This window comes from Opisthocomus hoazin, chromosome W (genome assembly GCF_030867145.1).
Source record: "Opisthocomus hoazin isolate bOpiHoa1 chromosome W, bOpiHoa1.hap1, whole genome shotgun sequence".
Classification (NCBI taxonomy): Eukaryota; Metazoa; Chordata; class Aves; order Opisthocomiformes; family Opisthocomidae; genus Opisthocomus; species Opisthocomus hoazin.
Genome location: NC_134453.1, coordinates 41,269,677 through 41,296,306, shown reverse-complemented (window position 1 = coordinate 41,296,306; position 26,630 = coordinate 41,269,677). Strand labels below are relative to the sequence as shown.

The following is a 26,630-nucleotide window of genomic DNA, read 5'->3' as shown; positions in this document are numbered from 1 at the left end:
CGGGAACTCACTCGCAGGTCGGGAGCGCGCGGCGCCGGTCCTGTCCGAGAGAGCGGGTCTGTTGTGCGGTCTGTTTTTGTCATGTTTTCTCCTTATCTGTATCATTGTTACTGTTCCCTTTGTTTGCCGTTCTGTTAAACTGCCCTTATCCCGACCCACCAGTTTTCTGCCTGTTTATTTCCACTCTCCTCCGCACCGCGGTGGGGGGAGGGGCTGCCGCGTGGCGTTTTTGTTGCCGGCGGCAGCCGAAACCAAAACACTTATGAAGATTCTAGACTTGATGTCATCGGTTTAATAAATGTATATAAACTGGTCTAGCGAGTTAAGCTTTGCCACTCACTGAGGTGATGGCCCAACTCTGAGTTGTGAATAAAGCAGTACCTAGTGTAACCCACTCGTGTGAGGATAAAATCTTTAACAGATGGGTCTAAGTCATCTTTACTAAGTGCAGTAGACTTCAAAAGTAGCTAGGTTTTTTTTTAAACTGCTGCTAGCCCACTGGGAATTTGAAATAAAAGGGAAAATAGCAAAGGCAGAAATCATAGAATGCTTTGGGTTGGAAGGGACCTTTAAAGGTCATCTAGCCCAACCCCTCCGCAATGAGCAGGGATATCTTCGACTAGACCAGGTTGCTCAGAACCACGTCCAACCTGGCCTACCTCTCTGGGCAAGCTGTTCCAGTGTTTCACCACCCTGATGGTAAAAAATTTCTTCCTTATATCTAGTCTAAATCTACCCTCCCTTAGTTTAAAGCCATTACTCCTTGTCCTATCACAACAGGCCTTGCTAAAATGATTGTCCCCATCTTTCCTACAGGTGTCCTCTTATTTTGTGTTGTGGTTGTTGCAGTTACCATGATTTACTTCACCATAGGAGCAGGGCTTATCTCAGTGATGCCAGCAGAAAAAGTGATTAACAAACCGAGCACAAATGTCTGTTGGGACAACAGGTCAAGCAAAGGGGGAATTGTGGGAACATACTATATTAACGAAGGTCATGATGTCCTTGAGAGTTTCTGAACAAGACTAAAATAAGGACTTTATCACTTGCAACAGAGGACTTTGGCAGAACGCCCAGAGAAAACGAAGGAGAAATCATACACAGTTAAGCTAGCCGACTGAATGTGGAAAATAGGTGCGTGAACAATGGATATTAAGGAATAAGCATTTGGGCTGGAGCACATCAACAGCTTTGTGAGTGTATAAAATACAGCTTTCTGATAAATAAAGGGTCTTTGATTTGGATATCGGAGTCTGTGTCATCGATCTCCTCAAAAGAGTAACTTTTTTTCACACCTGAAGCAGGAGGTTGTGGCAGCACATCACAACAAGTCACGGCAGTCAAAAAGCAAGCAAAGCAAGCAAAAGCAAGCAGAAGCAGCAGCACTTTATTGGTTAATCATAACATTTTTATATCCCCTTGTCCCCCACCCTCAGAGTCTCATTGGTGAGGGTCTTTCGATACACGGCTCCTTTGTTCTTCTGATTGGTCATCATGCGTCCGTTCACTCGACCTTCACGCTTATCAAAGAGTTGGAGTTTCCTATCCTGTTTCTTTGTTCCTTTCCTCCTGTTTTTCAACTACAGGTGCACAATATAATTAGCTCAAGGATATAGCTCTAATCCATCAAGATCATCAAGGCCACCCATGGCCCAGCTGATTCCCACAGGAGGTCACCTGCTATTAACTATCAACAAATGTATTTTAACTTGAACGTCACGAGCATGACATACAGCTGATTAAAGGGAGAAGTTGTAAAAGTCTCAGCCTAATAGACATGCCAGGCTCTGAAACTGATGTAGTGGATGAATACTAGTGCTATTGTCACAGCATCATGACCAGATACTGCTGGGGAAATTTTTCTCCTTGAAGAACAATTAAGTTAATAGCATGTGCACGTTTTGAAATTGATAGTAAGAACACAGTAGTGGTTTTCTGGAAGAAACAGATTCTGGAAGGAGGCTGCTGACTCTGGTACAACTTCAACATCCAGTGGTTTCACCTGTTGAGCTTGTTTACATTTCTGCCTGTGTCTTCCATTCCCTTCTAGTGAAAGTTTGCCACTCCCAATTATGCTACTAAAAACAAGTGTCAGGTGGAGCTGTGACCTGGATCCCTGGAAGGATCTGACTTAAAAACAACAGTAAAAAAAAAAAAAAAAAAGATCGTGTTTAACCCATATCATTTCAGGGATCTATTGACAGGGCAGCCTAACAAACAGGCACTGTATCATTACTGAGGGAGCAAAATATGGAAACCAGCGGCCATGAGCAAAGGGAGACAGGAATTTCTCAAGGCCAAACCATCCTTAAAACCATGATGAATACAAACATGCTGTTTAAGTGCTAGAGTAGACACTAATGCTAGAAAGCAACTGGAAGGAAAAAACTGTCTTGGGATTTGTTCTATCCAATATTATTAGTGTGATCTCCAAGAACAGGATTTTCTCTTCCAGTAAGAATCCAGATGCCAAAAGGTACAGAGTGATGAGAAAAGGAGGAGCTGAGAGATATGGGACGATAACAGAGCAAACTAATGTGTGATATTGTAAGTGGGAAGAAACTAGAGTCAATGGCCAAGTGACCATAGTAATAGTGTCTAGTACACAGTGGTTGTGTAATATTCTCTCTTTCAGTTTCAGCTGCACCTGTTTTACTCATATTGTTGTTCTGGTTATTAAATAAATCCTTCACTAGCCAGTGCAGACCAGCTGGGTTTTTCTTGTTGGTTTTAGGAATGAACTTTCCAACACAAGCAGAAATTTTTTTCTAAGTAAAAAGCACCTACTGATATGGCTTTTTCTGTCCATACAACAAACCCTTGCTTTGACAGCTTTTAATACCCAATAGTTAGACATCATTTAAATCATCACGTTACAAAGTCAAAATTTAGCAATACATCTTTTCTAATAAGCTGTGGGCCTCAGCAGGGCCCCCAGCGTGGTGCAATTGATGAGGGAGGATGTGTTGGAACTTGTGGGCCATAAACCCTGGGAAGAAGGGAGTTAGTGCCCAGCCATCCTGACCCTGAGAAGAAGAGAGATAGTGCCGAGCCATCCTGAGGGAGGAAGCAAGGCCTTGGATAAGATAAGAATGTGTCTGCATGGCCTTAGTTTAGATGAGCTTAGGAAAAGAATGTGTCTGTATTAGCAACTGTGTTAACCAATCAATAGGTGCCTAGTTTGAAACTTAACCAATCAGTTTAAAACACGCTACCTTCTGATCTGTATAAATGTATGTGTGTAAGAACAATAAAACGATCATCCTGCTTGCATCAAGCGGTGTCCCGTCTCTCAATCGCGGCAATAAGCCTCTTTTTAAGCCTCTTCCTTGGGATGATTTAAGGATGATGTTTTAGGCTTCTCAAAAATATGAAGAATTACTACCTTCAGTGGCATAGTGCCAGCTGTTAACACCTAGCTCATATAAAATCAGATGCAGCCATTAAGTCAGTAAGAAGATTTCTTTTAACTTCAAGGGCCTTTCAGTTAAAAATTTAGTGCTGCTTTTAATTATTATGTATACAAAACCAAAAAATTGTGGTTTTTTTAGAGACAGTGACAGGCATTTTAGGAAGACTGAAGGCAGACATACAAAGGTGTTATTCACATTTGCTCATTCATTTCAAAAAGGTTTTCTTCATGTCAAGTATTTCCAGATCCTCTCATATTGTCATCACCTGCGGAGTTCAAATGATTGGTAGTTCCTGAAATCTTTGTATTTTAATAGCATCTTCCTCCCTGTATCTGAGTGATAATGTTCATTAGCAAAAATCTGTACTGGTTATTTTAATATTACAGTTATAATACTGAAATCATAAGGACAAAAGTATCAGTTAAGGTGCTGATTGTAATGAAGTGCTTTCATTTCTATGCAGGGGTTCAGTTCAACCAGCATCACTAGGAAAAACGTGCAGCTTTCTTAACAGATGTTCATTGAGTAAAATGAGTCTCGTGAAGCCTCCACCAAAACTGACTGTCATTGTTTTTTTTGGCAAAATTAAACATGTTAGATGCAATGAATTTTATATAAATTCAGTTTTGAAAAATCTTTATTTCGCTTCCTAATGTAGCAAACTCTCTACTGTCTTTTCCTTGTAAAGTATATAAATGCACATCAACTCATTAAAAATATGCATAAAGCCAGATGGTGCAAAGAAAATGTTTCCATAGAATTGTAATTTACAAGATAAATACTGATTAGAACAGTATTTTTGTTGTCTAATTAGAGACTACTCATGTTCATTCAGAAGTGTGTGTAGCATAAATGTTGAATACTTCTGGTAGGTTTACACCCTCTAGTTATGACCAAAGATCCATGCAAAGAGAAACAAATAATGAGTGATAATTGCTCAAAGCATGTGATAAACATTCATAGATTAAACACGCAGACATCTCTGGATTACGTTTCTCCCCGATTCATTCAAGAGTCAAAACAGGATGGAAGCAAGTCTAATTAGTTTGTTAAATTTTAAGTTGGCTTTGAAAACACAGAATAAAATCTTGTGCTAGTCAAGTGTTACAGAGCACTATGGCTTGCTATCTTGCTGTGAACTTCTTTACACAGTCATTGCCGTCACTACCAGTTAGACACGAAACGTGGATTTGATTACGACAGAGTGAGAAAATTCCAGAAGACATTTTTTGGAGGGGACACACTTGCTCTTAATGGGGGGGGGAGTTCAGAAGTGAGACTGCATCGTGGTTTAACCCCAGCCAGTAAATAAGCACCAGACAACCACTTGCTCACACCACCCCCCCCGCAGTGGGATGGGGTAGAGGGTAAAAGTGAGAAAACTCATGGGTTGAGATAAAGACAGTTTAATAGGGAAAGCAAAAGCTGCACATGTAAGCAAAGCAAAACAAGGAATTCATTCACTACTTCCCATTGGCAGGCAGCTGTTCAGCCATCTCCAGGAAAGCAGGGCTCCACCACACGTAACAATTACTTGGGAAAACAAAAAGCCATCAGTTCGAATGCCCCCCCTTTCTTCTTCTCCCCTTGCTTTGCATGCTGAGCGTCACGTCATATGGCATGGACTATCCCTTTGGTCAATTGGGGTCAGCAGTCCCGGCTGTGTCCCCTCCCAACTTCTTGTGCATTCCCAGCCGACTCGCTGGTGGGGGGGTCTGAGAAGCAGGGACTCATGACTGGTGTATCTAGTGCGTCCCATGCCCACGGTGTGCAGGTTGAACATGTCAATCTTGATGAAGCTGCTGGAGGCCAGCTGTTGAAGTCAGGTCCAATCCCATCACCGCTGTGCTTTGCTAGGTTTCATCAAAGTCCATCCTTCACTAGTCTGGGTGATTCTGACTGTAATATCCTTTATACAATTTATAACAACTGTAGTAGCGATAACAGACATTGATAGGGTCATTTAGCAGTTCACATCATACAATTTCAATTTATTGACTATTCTCACCCAAAATCAAATCCCAGTAAGGTACACATCGGACTTCCCCATCCTTTTGCATTACCCACCAGGTACGCCCAGGTCCCTGAGCAAAAGAAATCCCATGGATGGGTTTACCTTTGCCTGAGGCAGGACTAACCCAGACTGTCTTCCCTAACATGTTCCACATGTGCACTACGGGGACTTTATCCCCTTATACAGGGCGCTGCGGTTTTGATTGGGCAGATCCAGCCCGACTGGTGGATCCTCTGGTGTTAATCAACCAGGTGGCCTTTGCTAAATGAGTATCCCAGTTTTTGAAAGTCCCACCCCCATTGCTCTCAGAGTGGTTTTTGGCAGTCCATTGTACCATTCGATCTTTCCAGAGGCTGGTGCATGGTAGGGGATGTGATACACCCACTCGATATCGTGTTCTTTGGCCCAGGTGTCTATGAGGCTGTTACGAAAGTCAGTCCCATTATCCGGCTCAATTCTTTCGGGAGTGCCATGTCGCCACAGAACTTGTTTTTCCAGGCCCAGGATGGTATTCCGGGCAGTGGCATGGGGCACAGGGTAGGTTTCCAGCCATCCGGTGGTGGCCTCCACCATTGTCAGCACATAGCGCTTGCCTTGGCGGGTTTGTGGCAGTGTGATATAGTCAATCTGCCAAGCCTCCCCGTATTTATATTTTAGCCATCGTCCTCCGTACCACTGAGGCCTTACCCGCTTGGCTTGCTTGATTGCAGCGCATGTGTCACATTCATGGATAACCTGTGCGATGGTGTCCATGGTCAAGTCCACCCCTCGGTCACGAGCCCATCTGTATGTTGCGTCTCTTCCTTGGTGGCCTGAGGTGTCATGGGCCCACCGAGCTATAAAGAGTTCACACTTATGTTGCCAGTCCAAATCCACCTGAGCCACTTCACTCTTGACAGCCTGATCCACCTGATGGTTGTTTTGATGTTCCTCAGTTGCCCAGGCAGCAATATCTTGCCACAATGGGGCAGCCCAGATAGGTTTGCCTCTGCGCTGCCAGTTGTTCTTCTTCCATTGCTGCAGCCACCCCCACAGGGCATTGGCCACCATCCAGGAGTTGGTGTAAAGATAGAGCACTGGCCACTTCTCTCAAATGGCAATGTCTAAAGCCAGCTGGATGGCTTTCACCTCTGCAAACTGGCTGGACTCACCTCCTCCTTCAGTGGCTTCGGCAACTCGTCGTGTAGGGCTCCATACAACAGCCTTCCACTTTTGATGCTTTCCTACAGTGCGACAGGACCCATCCTGAACAGGGCATATTGCTTCTCATTTTCTGGCAGGTTGTTATACAGTGGGGCCTCTTCAGCACGTGTCACCTCCTCCTCTGGTGACATTCTGAAATTTCGCCTTCTGGCCAGTCCATGATTACCTCCAGAATTCCTGGGCAACTGGGGTTCCCCATTCGGGCGCGCTGTGTGATCAGTGTGACCCACTTACTCCACGTAGCATCGGTGGCATGATGCGTAGAGGGGACCCTCTCTTTGAACATCCAGCCCAGGACCGGCAATCGTGGTGCTAGGAGGAGCTGTGCTTCAGTGCCGACCACTTCTGAAGCAGCTCCAACGCCTTCATATACTGCCAGAATCTCTTTTTCAGTGGGAGTATGGCGGACCTCGGATCCTTTGTATCCCCGGCTCCAAAACCCCAGGGGTCAACCTCGAGTCTCCCCTGGTGCTTTCTGCCAGAGACTCCAGGTTGGGCCATTCTCCCCGGCTGCCGTGTAGAGCACGTTTTTAACATCTTGCCCTGACCGGACTGGACCAAGGGCTACGGCATGAACTATCTCCCATTTAATTTGTTCAAAAGCCTGTCATTGCTCAGGGCCCCATTCAAAATCATTCTTCTTCCGGGTCACGTGGTACAGAGGACTTACAATCTGGCTGTAATTTGGGATGTGCATCCTCCAAAAACCCACAACACCTAAGAAGGCCTGGGCTTCCTTTTTGCTGGTTGGTGGAGACATAGCTGCTATTTTGTTGATCACATCCATTGGGATTTGACGGCGCCCATCCTGCCATTTTATCCCCAAAAACTGGATCTCTTGCGCAGGTCCCTTGACTATACTTTGTTTAATGGCAAAACCGACTTTCAGAAGGATCTGAACTATTTTCTCCCCTTTCTCAAAAACTTCCTCCGCTGTGTCACCCCATACAATGATGTCACCCATGTACTACAGATGTTCTAGAGCTTCACCCTTTTCCAGTGCAGTCTGGATTAGTCCATGGCAAATGGTGGGACTGTGTTTCCACCCCTGGGGCAGTCGATTCCAGGTGTACTGGATGCCCCTCCAAGTGTAAGCAAACTGTGGCCTGCACTCTGCTGCCAAAGGGATGGAGAAGAATGCATTAGCGATGTCAGTGTCCCCTCACCAGGATCAAGGGAGGTGATTTCAGTTCTTCTTTTGTGTCTGTGAGACCGATGACTGCCTTCTTGTGTCTCAGCAGCACCTACACTGACAGCCTTCTTGGATGGCCCCTTCTTCCCCTGTATTCCCTCTCAGTTCGCATACACGGGCTTCCAGTTTAAAGGTGGGTTCACCATCCCACTTCCTCATATCCTCCCCTGGTCATGGAGAAAGAACCAGAGTGCACCACGCAGCATGCGTTTGGGGCTGCCTTTTCCTCTGACCAGGCCAGGAGAGGACTGATTTTTTGGGGCATCCCTGACACCTGAGACTCTGTCCCATAGGCATAAGGAGGTGCAGAGATTTTTTTCAAAGTTTTGGAGCCAAGAAGACACTCTCTCCACAGTTGGTGTATCCATATCCAGGCAATACGTTGCTGCTAAGCTGTTAGAACATGATGCTGGGGCACCTTGAATCACCTTCCTCCACATGGCCTGTGTACACAGGACATCCTCTGGATCTTTGGAGACCTCATCATCATCAAGATCACTGTAGATGACTTCCAGCACTGCTAATTCTCCTGGGCCAAAGAACACAGTATCGAGTGGGTGTATCACATCCCCTACCATGCACCAGCCTCTGGAAAAATCAAACAGTACAATGGGCTGCTAAAAACCACCTTGAGGGCAATGGGGGGTGGGACTTTCAAAAATTGGGATACTCATTTAGAAAAGGCCACCTGGTTGGTGAACACCAGAGGATCCACCAACCAGGCTGGTCCTGCCCAGTCAAAACCTCAGCACCCCGTGGAAGGGGATAAAGTCCCCATAGTACACATGCGGAACATGTTAGAGAAGACAGTCTGGGTTAGTCCTGCCTCGGGCAAAGGCAAGCCCGTCCGCGGGATTGCTTTCGCTCAAGGACCTGGATGTACCTGGTGGGTAATGTGAAAGGATGGGGAAGTCCGATGTGTATGGGGATTTGATTTTGGGTGAGAATAGTCCATGAATAAATTGTATAAAGATAATTGTTAAATAACCCTGTCACTGTCTGTTATCACTGCTATAATTGTTATATGTTATACCAGTAGAAGCATAGTAAGAATCGTCCAGACTAAAGAAGGATGGACTTTTTGATGAAACCTAGCAGAGCACAGCGATGATGGGACTGGACCTGGTTTTTCAACAACTGGCACCCAGCAACTTCATCAAGATTGACATCTCCAACCTGCAGACTGTGGGCACGGGCTGCACCAGATACATCAGCCGTGAGCTCCGGATGCAGCAAGTGACCGCCCATCACCACACATCACCTCTCCTGCCACGATGACAGATGGAGCCTGAAGTCATGGATTAAATGAACTCAACGGACACTTTAGAAGGATGATCCATAGACTAAGGGAATGATATCTGGAGACAGGAGAAGTGGTGGTGATCAACTGGACAATGGGTGATCTGGGCATGTCGTAGATGGTATGGAATAAGGGGTGGATAATGTCCTAGGTTCGGCCAGGACAGGGTTAATTTTCACCAGAATCCAGGAAGGGACGCAGCCAGGCGGGTTTACCCCAACTGGCCAAACAGAACAGGGTATTCCATACCATGTGCCGTCATGCTGGGTTCCGGTGGGGGGGAGCTGGGCGACGGGAAGGCACTCGCGGCTCGGGAGCACGTGGCAGTGGCGAGCGGTGAGAGTTCTGCTTTCTACTGTTTTGTTTTGTGTATTCTCCTTATCTGTATCATTGTTGTTCCTGTTCCCTCTGTTTGCTGTTCTGTTAAACTGCCCTTATCCCGACCCACCAGTTTCTGCCTGTTTCTTTCCATTCTCCTCCGCACCTCGGTGGGGGGAGGGGCGGGCGCGTGGCACTTTTGTTGCCGGCCGTAGCTAAACTATAACAGCGACCAAGTCATAGCTGTCCTGCTGTACAATGGCTTCCAGTTCCTCCTGTTTATTGCCCATGTTGCGTGCATTGGTGTAGATGCCCTTGAGCTGGGCTGTCGATCTCACCCCTGACACTGGCATGACACGCCTGGGCTCATCTCTGGTGAGCCGGGTTATATCCCCTTCCCCCTTCGAACCTAGTTTAAAGCCCTCTCAATGAGCCCTGTCAGCTCGTGGGCAAGAATCTCTGACTCCTCTTGTTTCTTCCCCCTGCTGCGTGCGTTTGCATAGAGGCATTTAAGTTGAGCCCCCCCCCCAATGAAGCTGACTTACTGGCTGGAGCTCCTTTGTGCCGCCCTTCAGGTACTCTCCTGCTGACCTGTGATCCTTCTCCAGGCTCTGGGCATCTACTGCTGGGACTGGCATCAAAGTGGCATAGATTGAGGTCTCCCTCTCCTGACAACTTTAGTTTAAAGCCCTCTTCACCAGCTTGGCAAGCCTATGACCGAAGACGCTCTTCCCTTTCTCTGACAGATGGACCCCTGGGGTGGGGCAAGGGCAGAAGAAATATCATATACATCAGTAGTTAGGGGTTTTATTTGCAAGAAATTCCTTAAGCAGAAATCAATCTTCAGTTTAATTTTTTATTAAGCCTTTTTCATAGAACCCTCCTGTCTGCTAAAAGAAATCTCTATTGCCTTAGAACAGCAGAAAGAACAAAGCATTTAATATTGGGTAGCTTTTAGCTCTCTTTAAACATAAGGAAAAAAATAAAAAGTGACACAAACACACCAACCCACCCTCAAATACCACACGATAAAATTTTAAAAAGTAAAATAATAATTTTGCTTGGATTGTTTACTGAAGATGTGCACAGGTTATTTTTCCATTGTTCTGTTTTTGGTTAAAGCAGAACCGATTCTCTTTTAGTGAATCTTCCTTACAGCTAAGGTCTTCTAAGTAACTGCATTTTTCTGAAGCTGGCTGCATATTTTACAGACAGTGTCCGCTCCAAAGCTGATAACACCTAATATTTACAGTTATACTGAGCTAATGGTAGGAAAGGAAGGCAGAAAAAGCCCCTGTTTATAATTATTACCATAGCAGCCAAGGTCACTGATAGACCTCTTAGGTCCTGCAACTGAGGAGTTGTAAAAGGTTGCACTTGCAGGGAGGGGCAAACAGAACACGTCACCTGATATTGACCAGCGAGGTATTCCATGCCATGCACATCATACTCCGTTTAAAGCTGGGGGATCACGAGGGTCTCGCTCTCTGTGTTCATGGCCAGCTTCTGAAGAGGACCCTGCTCGTTGTTCTGCCTGCTATCCTGATACAGATTCCAATCCGTGCATTCCTGAGTCCAGATCCTGTCTACTGCCGAAGTCAGTCCAGGACTTCCTGGTGGTGCCTGGCATCTGCTGGAGGGACACCAGCGCCTGTGGCACCCAACTCCGGAAAACTCAGTATCGGTTTTGTATATTTTGCATTATTCCTCTTACTATTAATATTATTAGCATTATTAGTAAAGCTGTTTTTATATTCAATTTGCAAGTCTCTCTCCCTTTTCCTCCTTTTCCCTTCCTCTGGTGGGAGGGTGGGGGTTAATAGAGAGCATCTGCCACTCAGTTTATTGTCATCCTGTTCTAAACGGGGACAGATTTATTGGCGCCCAACGTGGGGCTCGAGAGCGAGTCTGAGTTCAAACTCAGGTTCTGGCAGGAGACCAGGCTCAGTCGAGAAAGTATAAGGTTTTTCTTTGAGAGTTTTGAGGAGTTTGGAATTAAAACAGGCAGCTTTCATTCACCATGCTGAGTTCCTTGTCATTAAGCTCAATATTACATGATGTCTCTTTAGATCATTTTTCAGAGCTGATTGCCTTGATGCTGTATGGGTTGTTTGCCAGTGTTTTAGTGAGGTCTATGAAGTTTGGGCATAGACTGAAAGCCATTGCTTTGCTGTGGGGATTTTTACTAAGCTATGTCGTGATCAGATTGACCATTATCGCTCCACTCTCTTATCTTTATCAAGCACTGAAAATGAAAAGTGCAAAACCCAAACCAGTGCCAACAAGTTCATTTGAGTACTACAGGAGTTACCTTGTGGATTTTGTCAGTAATCATACTTTTAATTTGAGAAATCATACGTTTTCTTGTTATGCTAACCTGACTTTGCCAGAGTTTGGGAATTTCAGATGTGCTTGGGACTATCAAAACATTTCAGTTTTCCTGAATGTTTTTCAGGTGTTGTGTACAATTAAACCTTGGTGCAGGCTTAAGTGCCAGGGAATTAATGTAGCTCTTTCAAGGTATCACAGTGCAAGGAGTGCAAATACAACCTCCTCCTCACCATAGATACTGCAGCCTCCACGGCAAGCACTGCCAATATTGCTGCTCCTGCTACAGTCCCTGCAGCCACTCCACCTCCAACAGCCATTCCTGCAGCCACTCTACCTCCAGTGACAGATACTGCAGCCACTCCACCTCCAACAACAGCCCCTGCAGCCACTCCACCTCCGGTAACAGGCTCTGCAGCTACTTTGACCCTGATGACTGGCACTGCAGCTACACCAACCTTAGTGACTGCCCCTGCAGCCATTCAAACCCCCACGGCAGGTACTGTGATTACTCAGGTGCCAGCGGTATCAGTCGCCCCTGTGGCCAAGAGGAAATACAGGGGAAAACCAGAGCAGGGAGACGGTGCATCATCATCATCAGAACCAGAGATAATTATCTGCTCTTTATCCCTGGAGGAGTTGTGAGGTATAAAGAAAGATTTCAGCCATCATGAAGGTGAGTCATCACCTGGTTGGTTCGATGCTGGGATAACGGGGCTGATGATTTTGACTTAGACGGCAAAGAAGCCATGCAGTTAGGATCCCTGGCCAGAGATGGTGGCATTGATAAGACAATTGGGCAAAGGGCAGAAAATCAAAGCCTCTGGAGGAGAATCTTGTGGGCAGTGAGGAGCAGTTATCCCTATAAGAGTGATATCATTTGCCGCCTAAGCAAATGGACCACCATGGAGAAAGGAATTAAGTATCTGAGAGAATTAGCTGTGCGAGAGATAATTCACAGCGACCCACAGACAATTATAGATCCTGACAAAGTGCCACGCACCCGGCCTTTATTGCAGAAGGTTGTGCAGAGTGCACCATCAACATATGTCCATTTATTGGCAGTGATTAACTTAATACAAGATGATGAGGAAGCAACTGTGGGTGAAGTGGCCAACAAATCGCAGCAGTTAGAAGACAGCGTATCTTCCCCCTATAGGCTGGCGTCTCAGCAGTGGAGAAGATGACTAAGACAGCTGAGAAAAATCAGAACCTGTTACAAAAAATACTTGACAAACTCGAATTTCTATGTACAGGAGCCCATGTCGGAGCTGTTAGGAGAAGACACACTTTTCTGGGATCAGCTCATTACATGTCACGGGGTAACTTGTGGCTTTTCCTGCATGACCAGGGGGAAGATATGAGGAAATGGGATGGAAAACCTACTGCTGACCTAGAGGCAAGAGTATGTGAGTTAAAAAAGAAAATGCCCAAAAGAAAAGTTATTCCAGTTTCCAGTGGGCAGTTCTCCAGACGGGGTAGGTGGAATTCCCGTTCCTCCCTAACAGACTCGAATAAAAGGAATTAGGGGGGCCCTGCCTCCAGCCAGGTGGAGGACAGGGACAACCGAGTTTATTGGACTGTGGGGATTCAATGGCCTGGTACATCAGAACCACGTGAGTATAAAGCTTTGGTAGACACTGGCGCACAGTGTACTATAATGCCATTGAATCATAAAGGAGCAGAGTCAATCAGTATTTATGGAGTGATGGGCGGATCTAAAGAGTTATCTGTATTGGAGGCCGAAGTGAGCCTGACGGAAAATGAATGGGAAAAGCACCCTGTAGTAACTGGCCCAGATGCTCTGTGCATCCTTGGCATGGACTACCTCAAGAGAGGTTATTTTAAGGAGCCAAAAGGGTATCGGTGGGCCTTTGGTATAGCAGCTGTAGAGGCTGAGGACATTAAACAGCTGTCTGCCTTGCCTGGCCTCTCAGAGGACCCTTCTGTTATAGGGTTGCTTAAGGTCAAAGAACAACAGGTGCCAATTGCTACAACGGTGCACCAACAACAATATAGCACCAACCGAGACTCCCTGATCCCCATTCAAAAACTGGTTCGACCACTAGAGAATCAAGGAGTCATCAGTAAAACTCGCTCACCCTTTAATAGTCCCATATGGCCAGTGCGAAAGCCTGATGGAGAATGGAGACTGACAGTAGACTATCGTGGCCTAAATGAAGTTACACTGCCATTAAGTGCTGCCATGCCGGACATACTAGAACTTCAATATGAACTGGAGTTGAAGGCAGCCAAGTGGTATGCCACAACTGACATGGCTAATGCTTTTCTGCCTATTCCTTTAGCAGGAGAGTGCAGGCCACAGTTTGCTTTTACCTGGAGGGGTATCCAGTACGCATGGAATCAACTGCCCCAGGGGTGGAAACACAGCCCCACCATCTGCCATGGACTCATTCAAACTGCATTGGAACAGGGTAAAGCTCCGGAACACCTGCAATATATTGATGACATCATCATCATATGGGGTGACACAGCAGCAGCCGAAGTCTTTGAGAAAGGTGAGAAAATAATGAAAATCCTTCTGAAAGCTGGTTTCGCCATAAAAAGAAGTAAGGTCAAGGGACCTGCATGAGAAATCCAGTTTTTAGGAATTAAATGGCAAGATGGGCATAGACACATCCCAATAGAGGTGATTAACAAAATAACAGCTACATCCCCACCAACTAACAAAAAAGAAACACAAGCTTTCCTGGGCATTGTGGGTTTTCGGAGATTGCACATTCCAGATGACAGTGACATAGTGAGCCCTCTCTATTGAAAGACTTGGAAAAAGAATGATTTCCAATGGGACCCTGAACAATGACAGGCCTTTGAACAAATTAAACAATAGTGCATGCAGTAGCGCTTGGACCAGTCCAGTCAGGACAAGATATTAAAAAAGTGCTCTTCACTGCAGGTGGAGATGATGGCCCTACCTGGAGCCTCTGGCAAAAAGCACCAGGTGAGAGTTGGGGTCGACCCTTAGGTTTTTGGAGCCGAGGATATAAAGGCTCTGAGGACAACTATACTCCAACTGAAAAAGAAATATTACCAGCATATGAAGGAGTTTGAGCTGCTTCAGAGGTGATTGGTACTGAAGCACAGCTCCTCCTAGCACCCTGACTGCCAGTACTTGGCTGGATATTCAAGGGAAAGGTTTCTGCTACTCACCATGCAGCCGATGCCACCTGGAATAAGTGGATTGCTTTAATCATACAGCAGGCTCAAATAGGTAGCTCCAGTCGCCCAGGAATCTTAGAAGTAATCATGGACTGGCCAGAAGGTAAAGATTTCACAGTGTCACCAGAAGAACAGGAGGTGACGCATGCTGAAGAAGCCCCACCATATAATGAACTACAGGAAAATGAAAAGCAGTATGCCCTGTTCACTGACAGATCCTGTCGTCTGGCAGGAAAACATCGTAAGCAGAAAGCAGCAGTATGGAGACCTACACAACAAATCATAGAGGCTGATGAGGGACAAGGTGAGTCAGGTCAGTTTGCGGAGGTAAGAGCCATCCAGCTGGCCTTAAACATCGCTGAACAGGAAAAGTGGCCAGTACTTTATACTGACTCATGGATGGTGGCAAATGCCTTGTGGGGGTGGTTAAAACACTGGAAGAAGAGTAACTGGCAGCGCAGAGGCAAGCCCATTTGGGCTGCCTCATTGTGGCAAGATATTGCTGCCCGGCTAGAGAACATGCCTGTGAAAGTACGTCATGTGGATGCTCATGTCCCTAAGAGTCAGTCCACTGAAGAACAACAAAACAATCAGCAGGCGGATCGGGCTGCCAAGATTAAAGTGGCTGAGGTGGATTTGGACTGGCAACACAAAGGTGAACTGTTTCTAGCTTGGTGGGCCCATGATGCTTCAGGTCATCAAGGAAGAGATGCAACATACAGATGGGCTCGTGACCGAGGGGTGAATTTAACCATGGACATTATTGCACAGGTTATCCACGATTGTGAAACATGCGCCGCAATCAAACAAGCCAAACGGTTAAAGACTTTGTGGTATGGGGGGCAGTGGTTGAAATACAAATATGGGGAGGCCTGGCAAATTGACTATATCACACTCCCTCAAACCCGCCAGGGTAAACGCTATGCACTTACCATAGTGGAGGCAACCACCGGATGGCTGGAAACCTATCCTGTGCCTCATGCAACTGCCCAGAACACTATCCTGGGCCTTGAAAAGCAAGTTCTGTGGTGACACGGTACTCCCGAAAGAATTGAGTCAGACAATGACACTCATTTTAAAAAATCCTCATATTCTACTGGCCCAAAGAACATGGCATTGAGTGGGTATATCACATCCCCTGTCATGCACCAGCCTCTGGGAAGATCAAATGATACAATGGATTGTTAAAAACTACCCTGAAAGCAATGGGAGGTGGAACTTTCAAAAACTGGGGTAAGCATTTGGCACAAGCCACCTGGTTAGTTAACACCAGGGGATCAACCAATCGAGCTGGCCCTGCTCACTCAGATCTTTTACATACAGTAAAAGGGGATTAAGTCCCTGTGGTGCATGAAAGGAACATGTTGGGGAAAACTGTCTGGGTTATTCCTGCTTTGGGCAAAGGCAAACCCATTTGTGGGATTATTTTTGCTCAAGGGCCTGGATGTACTTGGTGGGTGATGTTGAAGGATCAGGAAAGGGTGAAGTCCGATGCGTACCTGAAGGAGATCCGATTCTTGGTGAGAATACTCAATTTAGAACAGTACGATGTTAATTGCTACATAATACTAACAGTATTCAGTAAGTGTCTTCCAGGTTAACACAGAGGTGGTGAAACCTGAGCTAGCTTCATCAAATGACATCCAGTAACTTCCTCGAGATTGACATCTCTAACCTGCAATCCTTGGACACGAACCACACCAAAGTACATACCATCTCTCCTGCCCAGAAAGACTGCTGTAACAGACGAATACCCATAGTTATAAACTAATGAACTCAGTGAACTTTTTGTGTAAAAAAGATGAATCATAACCTAATGATACATATGTATATATGTATATATGTGTATATATATTTCAACACACAACAGTGATTTGAGCATGACGTAAATGGTATGGAATAAGGGGTGGAATGTCCTGGTTTTGGTTAAAAGCAGAACCGATTCTCTTTTAGTGAATCTTCCTTACAGCTAAGGTCTTCTAAGTAACTGCATTTTTCTGAAGCTGGCTGCATATTTTACAGATAGTGTCTGCTCCAAAGCTGATAACACCTAATGTTTACAGTTACACTGAGCTAATGGTAGGAAAGGAATGCAGAAAAAGGCCCCTGTTTAATTATTACTATAGCAGTCAAGGCCAATGATAGACCTCTTAGGTCCTGCAACTGAGGAGTCGTAAAAGGTTGTACTTGCAGGGAGGGGCAAACAGAACACGTCACCTGATATTGACCAGCGAGGTATTCCATGCCATGCACATCATACTCCGTTTAAAGCTGATGGATCGCGAGGGTCTCGCTCTCTGTGTTCATGGCCAGCTTCTGAAGAGGACCCTGCTCGTTGTTCTGCCTGCTATCCTGATCCAGATTCCAATCCACGCATTCCTGAGTCCAGTTCCTGTCTAATGCGAAGGCCAGTCCAGGACTTCCCTAGTGTTGCCTGGACGCCAGCGCCCCAGCACCCAACTCCGGAAAACTCAGTATCGGTTTTGTATATTTTGCATTATTCCTCTTACTATTAATATTATGAGTCTTATTAGTGCTATTAGTAAAGCTGTTATTATATTCAATTTGCAAGTCTCTCTCCCTTTTCCTCCTTTTCCCTTCCTCTGGTGGGGGAGTGGGGGTTAATAGAGAGCATCTGCCACTCAGTTTACTGCTGCCCTGCTCTAAACGGGGACATCCACTTTCCTAAAAAGACACAGTTAAAATTTCAGTTAGGTAGAGCTGACAAGTTTTGCGTAGAAAGAAAATAACTGCTAAAGAACATTCCTGAATGCCGATAAGGCCAAAAGTTTTGGAGGGAAAAAAAAAATTGTGCAAACTAATAAATGCTGAAAATGCTTAAATGAAGCATTTAGCAAGGGATAATATTGACAGGAAAATGTGCCTGTCCTGGTTTTGGCTGTGATAGAGTTCATTTTCCTCCCAGTAGCTGCTGTATTTTCGCTTTAGAGGGAGAAGAATGTTGATAACACTGAAGTTTTCAGTTGTTGCTATGAAATCAAGGACTTTTTTCCAGTTTCTTGTATTCAGCTAATGAGTAGGTATGCAGGAGCTGGGAGGGAGCATAGCCAGGCAGATAGCCCAAGGTGGTCGATGGAAATATTCCATACCAAAGACATCATGCTCAGTTTATGAATGGGGGTTGGCCAGGGGGCAGGAATTCTCATTTCCTTGAGTTCGAATCCTCTCTTTTCTGGGATTTTGAACTTTTTCATGAGTTCGGTCTTCTTCTGTGAGTTTGTCGATTTATACAAAATTCAAGAGATTGGCAAAATCCACAAAATTCGTGAGTTCTGGGAAACCTGTGGGTTCTGCGATTGCTGCTCGGGGACTGGCTACCCAATTGGTCATTGAGCAGTGAGAAAAACTGTATTGTGTATAGCTTGTTTTGCATATTCATTATTATTATTAGTAGTAGTAGTAGTGGTATTAGTATTTACTTTGTTGCCTTATTGTGCCTTTATCTCAACCCACAAGTTTTCCCTTTTGTCCATTTCTCCTCCCCATCCTGCTGGGGGGAAGGGGAGGGTTGAGCCAGTGGCTGTTGTGAGAGTCCAGACAGCAGATGTCTCAAACATCTTGTCCAAAAGAACACAGCTGTTACCATATCAATGCAGTTGTTAACTGAGGGAGGGGGCTCTGCTAAGCTGGGGCAGCACTCCTTTGGAAACAACTTCCTTGTCATGCAGCCTGGAGATAAGACCACAGACACAGGGTGTGGCTAACCAGTTGAGCAAGAAGCTGACAAGGAGGGAGGGAGACCACCAAGAGACCACCGACTCATTTACATCCCCCAGGCCCATTTCTGAAAGACTCTAGAAGCTCAAACTGTGCAGGTCATCTAATCAGCATTGAAAGCAGACAAGTCAGCCTAGGGGCAGGAAATAAAGCGTTTAAAAGAAGGACCACCGACAGGTCGGGAGGCGCCCCTCAGGACCTGGACCCCCCCCTCTGCTGGCCGGATCGATGCAGGACCCAGGACTTCCTCTTTTCCTCTCTAGCTTTTCTGTCTCCCCTGTGCTCTTTTCCTTCTCCTTTGAAACTATAAAAGCAAGGTTTATCATAATCGTACCACTGTAGTTTGCTTATCATAATTGTGCCTCAGTAATTTGCTTGTCATAATCGTGCCACAATAAGCTTATTTATTATAATCATGAATAAACATTGTAAAGTGATACAGGATCTCTGGTGTTGTTTCACCCTAATCCAGTCGAGGGGATCGGCGAATGGAGTGGGGCATTTAATCATTCTCATTATTGGGGTGTGACAGCTGTCTAGTGCTAAGTTGCCAGCTGCCGGGTTAAACCACGACAGTGTCATAAAAGAGAATTTATTTGTGATGGATAGACAATATTTGACCATGTTTTCAATAAACTTATTTTACAAGTATCCTCTAATGCTGATGAAGTAAAAATTCTTCAGTGTGACTTTGCACATTTTGTACTAAGGAAAAAAATCCAGTGGCAAAAGTAATAAATTAAGGCACCTCAAATCTTCAGCCTAATTCAATAAAGAACCTTAAAAATTTGCCCATCTTAAAGGTCAGTGAGTATAACAAATTTAACACACCGGTCACATGCTTAAACTAGGTACAGTTTTGTGTTCTCAAGGGCCCAAGGTACAAGGATCATTTCCTTCCCACGCATTGCAAGCACTAACTGCAACACTGTGTACACCAGAATTAAACTGATCACTTGCAGGATACATTTGGCAGGCTGTCAGTCAGCCATCCCTTTCAGCCCCAGCCCACATATCACCAACATTGCAAAATCCAGTTCCTTCAGCAGATTACAATTGGTGCTACTGGCTCTCAGCAGCAACTGCTGCCACTGCACCCTGTCCAGAGCCACTGCCAACTGTTTGTGCAAGGTTCTCAACAGCAGCAGGAACACATCAAGAGAACAAACAGGAACAGAGAACAAGTAGAGAAGATTTTACTTCAGCTCACCATTTAAACTCTTTAGGTAATAACTCTCTGCATCTAACTTAGGTCACTACTTAGAATCCCTGTCCCCATATAAAGAAAAAAAAAGTCTTTTCCTTACAACCAGTTGTAATTTATAGCTACTGTGTTGCCTGGAGCATGACACAAAAGTAAACGCGACCATTTTCCTCCACTTACCTTTCTTGTTAATAGACTTTTGCGTCTCATTCCACAAGCCTCTAACTGAAGACGCCCACGCAGTGCCAATTCGATTAACATACAGCCACGCAATCCTGAGGAGATGCAATCATTCCAGAATGATGTGTAACCCTGTGAAGAATGAAAGACAGTAAGATATTTCCATATCCACCTTGAAAGCAAATAGAAAAACAGACTTACTGCGTTCTCTAAGCAGTTCTCAGGCCCTCATATGCTTTTGAATTAGCATCACTAGTCAACTACCATTCCTGTATTGAAAACATGAAAGAGAAAACAGACTCATTCCCTATTAGTTTTGACACTTAGTCTCTGCTCTTTGAAGAGCAGAGAAACTTCAGGAAAGTGATACAAAATAATACAGCAAGATATCAAGAACTGCGAAATATAAAGTGTAGTTTAAATGTAGTAAAAAAAAAAATTATTACATTTTTAAGACATCAAGCATTTAGTATTACCAACATCACACAGACTTATTTGAGTTTCCTGAGAAATATTAACATGATTTTTACATCCATAAACAATATGGAACCAATGAAGTAATAATAACCTGAAAAATTGATACTACATAAAATATGGAGTATACTGGAAATTAAAAGTCCAAATACAAATGTGGCAATCAGCACAAACCACAGAATAGATTTTTCAGCTTGAATATAGTAAACCAAAAGACAAAAGTTTTCAAGCAAATATTTGTAACAGCTACTATTTAGTCATTTAAATGCTTTGAAAACATATATTTCTAAAACTTGATGCATGTTGTTGTGGTGGGCTGACCCTGGTTGGATGCCAGGTGCCCACCAAGCTGCTCTATCACTCCCCTCCTCAGTTGGACAGAGGGAAAGAAAATATAACGAAAGGCTCATGGGTCAAGATAAGGACAGGGAGATCACTCAGCAATTCCTGTCATGGACAAAACAGACTCAGCTTGTGAAAAAAAAAAAATTTAATTTATTACCAATCAAATCAGAGTAGGCTAACGAGACATAAAAACTAAATCTTAAAAATACCTTCCTTCCATCCCTCCCCTTCTTCCCGGGGTTAACTTAACTCCTGAGTTCTCTACCACCCCCCCCACACACACCCCACACCCCCCACCCCCCCCACCCCCCCCAGTGGTGCAGGGGGACGGGGAATGGGGGTTTCGGTCAGTTCATCACATGTTGTTTCTGCCACTCCTCACACTCTTCCCCTGCTCCAGAGTGGGGGCCCTGCCATGGGAGACAATCCTCCATGAACTGCTCCAGCATGGGTCCTTCCCATGGGGTGCAGTCCTTCAGGAACAGACTGCTCCAGTGTGGGCCCCCTACAAGGTCACAAGTCCTGCCAGCAAACCTGTTCCAGTGTGGAGCAGCAGGTTTTTCCCCTTCTTAAATATGGTATCCCTGAGGCGCTACCACCATCACTGATTGGCTTGGCCTTGGCCAGCGGCGTGTCCATCTTGGAGATGGCTGGCATTGGCTCTAGTGGACATAGGGGAAGCTTCTGGCATCTTCCCACAGAAGCCACCCCTGTAGCCCCCCTGCTACCAAAACCTTGCCACGCAAACCCAATACAGTTGTTCTTATACAGACTGCAAAACTGCAAGCCACATTTATTCTATGAACCACACCACATCTACCATGCTTTTTCATCTATATTTCTACATTGACAGCTGTCTGCTTAAATGGCAGAACAGAATATTTGACCCAATACATTGAATCAACATCTAGAAATACGTGTATTGACTTTGGTCCTCCATTGCTCAAAAATTATGACCCCAAAAAAAAATTCTTCTAAAAAGGATTCTATTTTAATTACAGAGTAGCCAACAGTTAAATACTAAACAACACGCAAAAACAGTATCTAAGACAAAAATAATAATTCTGAGAAATTATTTCTCTTTTGAGAAATGACTGCGGAAACACTTGGTATTGTTATATTAAAGAATAAAAAGGGTAATCAAAATGTGAAATGATAACTGAAATTAATAAAGCCCTATCCCTATTACGGTTAAAAGTTTAAAATTAACTATACTAGGTTTAGAGAAACTAAGAAACAGGATTTTGAATAATGAGTTATTGTTTCACAAGAAGGATGTACCTGTCCAAAGTAGAACCAGAGAGTGATGAATCATAAGAATAGCTAGCAAGCTATGAAAAGCTGCTGAGATTGCCAAAAGAAACAGGTAACCCGGGGAAAGGTAATTCTGGCAGGGGGAGATCACGACCACCGACTCACCTACCCCAATTATACCCCAGACGCAAAAGATGAAGAAACTGAGCATGCCTACTAATTTACATGCTGGGCAAAGAGACTTTAGCTAATCATTTAATAGAATAACAATGCATATGTATTAGGAAGATGAATATGGCAATGTTAAGCATATAAATGGCTGTCGATTTGTGAATGAGGTGTGCTGTCTTGGGACAGACACTCATATCTGCGCAAATATGCAATACCTCTGCTGTGTGTATATTGGCATATTGCACACCGGGTAAATGAACCCCGATTTTTGGGACAACAGTATGATCCAGAAAGACCTTCAAAAACTCCTCTAGTTTCCAAGTTCTAGTGTCCTGGTTTCGACTGGGATAGAGTTCATTTTCTTCCCAGTAGCTGCTGTGTTTTGGATTTAGGAAAAGAATGTTGATAATACACTGATTTTTTTAGTTGTTGCTAGGAAGTCAAGGACCTTTTTTCAGTTTCCCATGTCCGGATAATGAGCAGGTGTACAAGAGCTGGGAGGGAGCATAGCCAGGCAGCTAACCCAAGCTGGCCAATGGAAATATTCCATACCATAGACATCATAATCAGTATATTAATGGGGGTTGGCTGGGAGGCAGGGACCCACGGGTTCCGTGATTGCTGCTCGGGGACAGGCTGTGCAATCAGTCGTTGGGCAGTGAGAAAAATTGTGTTGTGTATCACTTGTTTTGCATATTCTTTATTGGTATTATTCCTTCCTTTGTTGTCTTATTAAACTGTCTTTATCTCAACTCATGAGTTTTACTTTTGTCCTTTCTTCTCCCCATCCCACTGGGGGGGGGAAAGAAAGGAGTGAGTGAGCAGCTGCATGGTCCTAGCTGCTGGCTGGGGTTAAACCACGACAATTTGTCTTTTGAGAAATGACTGCAGAAATACTTGGTATGATCCAGACAGACCTTCCAAAACTCCTCTAGTGATGCATATCTGAAAACATCCACTTTGTGATTCTTTAGAGAAAAGTACAGGAAACAAGAAGAAAAAAAAAAAAAAAAAGAGAACGCTCCCTTTCATAAAATTTATCCTAACCAGTAAACAAAGACTAGCTTAAATCAAGAGCAATACAATTTTATTCTATTCATAAATAAAAGCTGCCAATGTATAGAGATATCAGACGCATACATCTCAAGTCTGCTAAACACACAAACCAGTCATTAATGCATGCCATTAAATATACATTTCTAGAAACATGATAGTATTTGTTTCCAGTTAGCACTTAGCTATTTTCAAGAGCTGTATTATATAGATGACCAATACTTCTGAAAATTCTACAAAAGCTCTGAATCTCTAGAAAGTAATTACTGAAATATGTCACAGACATTTATTTTAAAGGCCCTAAATACAAGGTTGAAAAGGCATTTGAGATGTTATCTAATCAGCTTTATACTCAGAGTTTATACTTTGTGAGCATTAGCTACTCTCAAAAGTCAGCCATTCTTTAAATTAAAATTTTGGCTGGCACCAGACATTTCTTTTCCAAAAACCATGCAAGATAATGTGCAGTATTTGCTTGACAAAAAAAAACCCAAAACAAACCAAAAACAAACCACACAAAAAAATCCTAAACACAAACCAAAAAAAAACCCAAACAAAAAAAAAAAAGATGACTCCTACATTCTAGTATTTTTAATCAAATAGCCTCTTTACCTAAAAACAATTTCTGAAAACAGACAACACATATGCAAACTAAAAATCTATTGGACAAACTTACAGCTGTGGCATGATAAATATACATTTCTTTCTATTCACAAAAAGTGTTATATTATTACGCAAACAATTCAAGCACTAGAAATTTTTTCCCCTTGTTTATTAATGAAAACTGAATTTATTTTTGAAGTGAGTATTTTTCAATGAAGTGACATTAACTACACCAGTCCCGGCAGCAATTATCAGATGTAAACTCCTCTGGCTCCAGCAGTTATTCAACATAGATGGTCTCAGGCTGTGGGCTGCAGAGAGATATAGGATCATAGGATAATTCAGGTTGGAAGGGACCACAGGAAATCTCTAGTCCAACCTCTTGCTCAAAGCAGGTTCAGCTATGAAGTCAAATCAAGTTGCTCAAGGTTCTATCCAGGCAAGTCCTGAAAATCTCCAAGGACAGAGACTGCACAACCATCTAACAGTTTTTAATCAAGTGATCCTGAAAGTCAGCTCAAAAAGATTATGGTCTTCATAAATGGAACTCATTGGTCTAGTGGGCTAGATGACATTAAAGTCGTAGAACATATACTGCCTTCACATTCTGTTTTGGATTTTTTAGTGGTTTTCTTTCCCCAGAGTTTGCAGGTGATCCACAAGAGAAGGAACATCATATTTCAATATACAGATATTATACTGCTATTAAACAGTGAGGAAAAAGATATAACAGTCAGCATCATCCTGAACATTTTTCAATCCATTAAACTGATCTTTCCAGATAGCCACATGATTATATTAGCATATGCACAAGCAAGTAAGCCTTACCGATACGCTGGGTCTAGTTTTGCTGAACAAAGCACAAGCTCTTGTAGCTTCTTCCTACTTACTATAGGAATACCCCAGCTCAGATCTGCACACAAAACAGTGTAAACATATACTAGGACCCAGTCTCCTACAGATGCTGACATGCAGAGTGCAACAGGAGGCAGAGTTCATACACATAGCCCGCAGGAAAGGAAGGGACAGGGAAGAGACCCTGAATGGAAATGCCCTACTGCTTTGGTTTGGCCTGGATAAATGCCAGGTGCCCACCAAAACCGCTCTATCGCTCCCCCTCCTCAGCTGGACAGGGGAGAGAAAATATGATGAAAGGCTCGAGGGTCGGGATAAGGACAGGGAGAGATCCCTCATCAATTACTGTCACGGACAAAACAGACTGAACTTGGGGAGAAAAGGGAGTTTAATTCATCACCAATCAAATCAGAGTAGGATAGTGAGAAATAAAACCAGATCTTAAAACACCTTCCCCCCACCCCTCCCTTCTTAAATATGTTATCCCAGAGGCGCTACCACCATCGCTGATGGGCTTGGCCTTGGGCAGCAGCGGGTCCATCTTAGAGCCAGCTGGCACTGGCTTTATCAGATATGGGGGAAGCTTCTCACAGAAGCCACCCCTATAGCCCCCCCCCGCTACCAAAACCTTGCTACTCAAACCCATAACACCTACAAACATCCCTTAAAACTTTAACTTACATTATTCCGTAACAACGTCCTTTTCCAGTTTGCCTCGAAGATCCCTGACTCTCAAACTTCACAAAGCTATACTTAAAATGGAATAGGGTCCTAGGACTTGCAAAAAAGGGTTTACAAGTATTGCTAGAAATTATGAGAACTCCTGCATAGACAAAAAACTAACGTTGTTCAACAGCTCAAACATTATCACCCTGGCTGTGAAAAACCTAGTGGGATCATCTGTTTATGCTATAACAAAGCCATAGCAAGGTGTGCAAACTATATATAGAAAAAACCACATACACGTTAGCTCTGACAACACTATAGCATTCTGAATTTGGTGGCTATTCAAATATTTTGTTGAAGCACTCAGTACTAAGTATTACAGAATAAGAGCTATTGCAGAAGTATTAAAGTACACTTCTACAGAACACATTGATTTCCAATTTTTCAAGACATTCAAAATTTAAATTTCTGGATATTTAAAATCTATAAGTTACTCAAGAGATTTAATAAATCAAAGATTATTTGTAAAATTGTTTTTTAAAAGACAGATAAGACAACACTTTCTCCATATCTGATCCCAAAAGGCACTGTAGTAATGACCACTATAATTTACTAAGTATGTAAACAATCAGAATGAGAAGATTCTAACATGACCAGACTGCCTGAAGATATTTGGCAAACATCAGTGCCAAGTGTGTTAGCAATTTCTAGAAAACTGATGCTGCTTTAAGAACTTGCACAAAACTTCAAAATCATTTCACTTAAGCATAAAACAGCCAACCTTCATGGAGCAGTCATTCAGTTACCTCTTACATTGTTCTACTCAGCTTCCAGGCAATTGTCGAGCTAGTTCTATTAAAAAAAAAAGTTTGGTATTTTCTCTATTCCAAGTGCAAATTAAAGCCACCCAGCAGTAGCAGTGCAAATATTACAATTAAATTGCAGACACCATTTCACATTTATAGACATTACATAGCTCAAAATACTGACTGAGAAAGCCTCTTTAATGGATTACAGAGTGAAGGTTTAAAAAAAATCCTTCACAAAAATTAGGACAAATACTTATATGAGACTGTGTAATGTTTTACTTCAGAATACTTTCTTTGTTTTACCCATAAGTTACTAAAAATCTCTTCCCA

At 43.7% G+C, this 26,630-nt stretch overlaps 1 protein-coding gene across 3 annotated transcripts in view; it reads right to left on the bottom strand.

Moving 5' to 3' along the window:
• Nucleotides 1-26,630, bottom strand: part of LOC104337743 (Golgi phosphoprotein 3) — a 115,373-nt gene that overhangs the window by 69,240 nt on the left and 19,503 nt on the right. For all 3 annotated transcript variants that reach the window (XM_075446560.1, XM_075446562.1, XM_075446561.1), the window contains exon 2: nucleotides 20,071-20,202. In XM_075446560.1, the coding sequence (XP_075302675.1) occupies nucleotides 20,071-20,202 (132 nt within the window). The remainder of the gene's footprint in view (nucleotides 1-20,070; nucleotides 20,203-26,630) is intronic.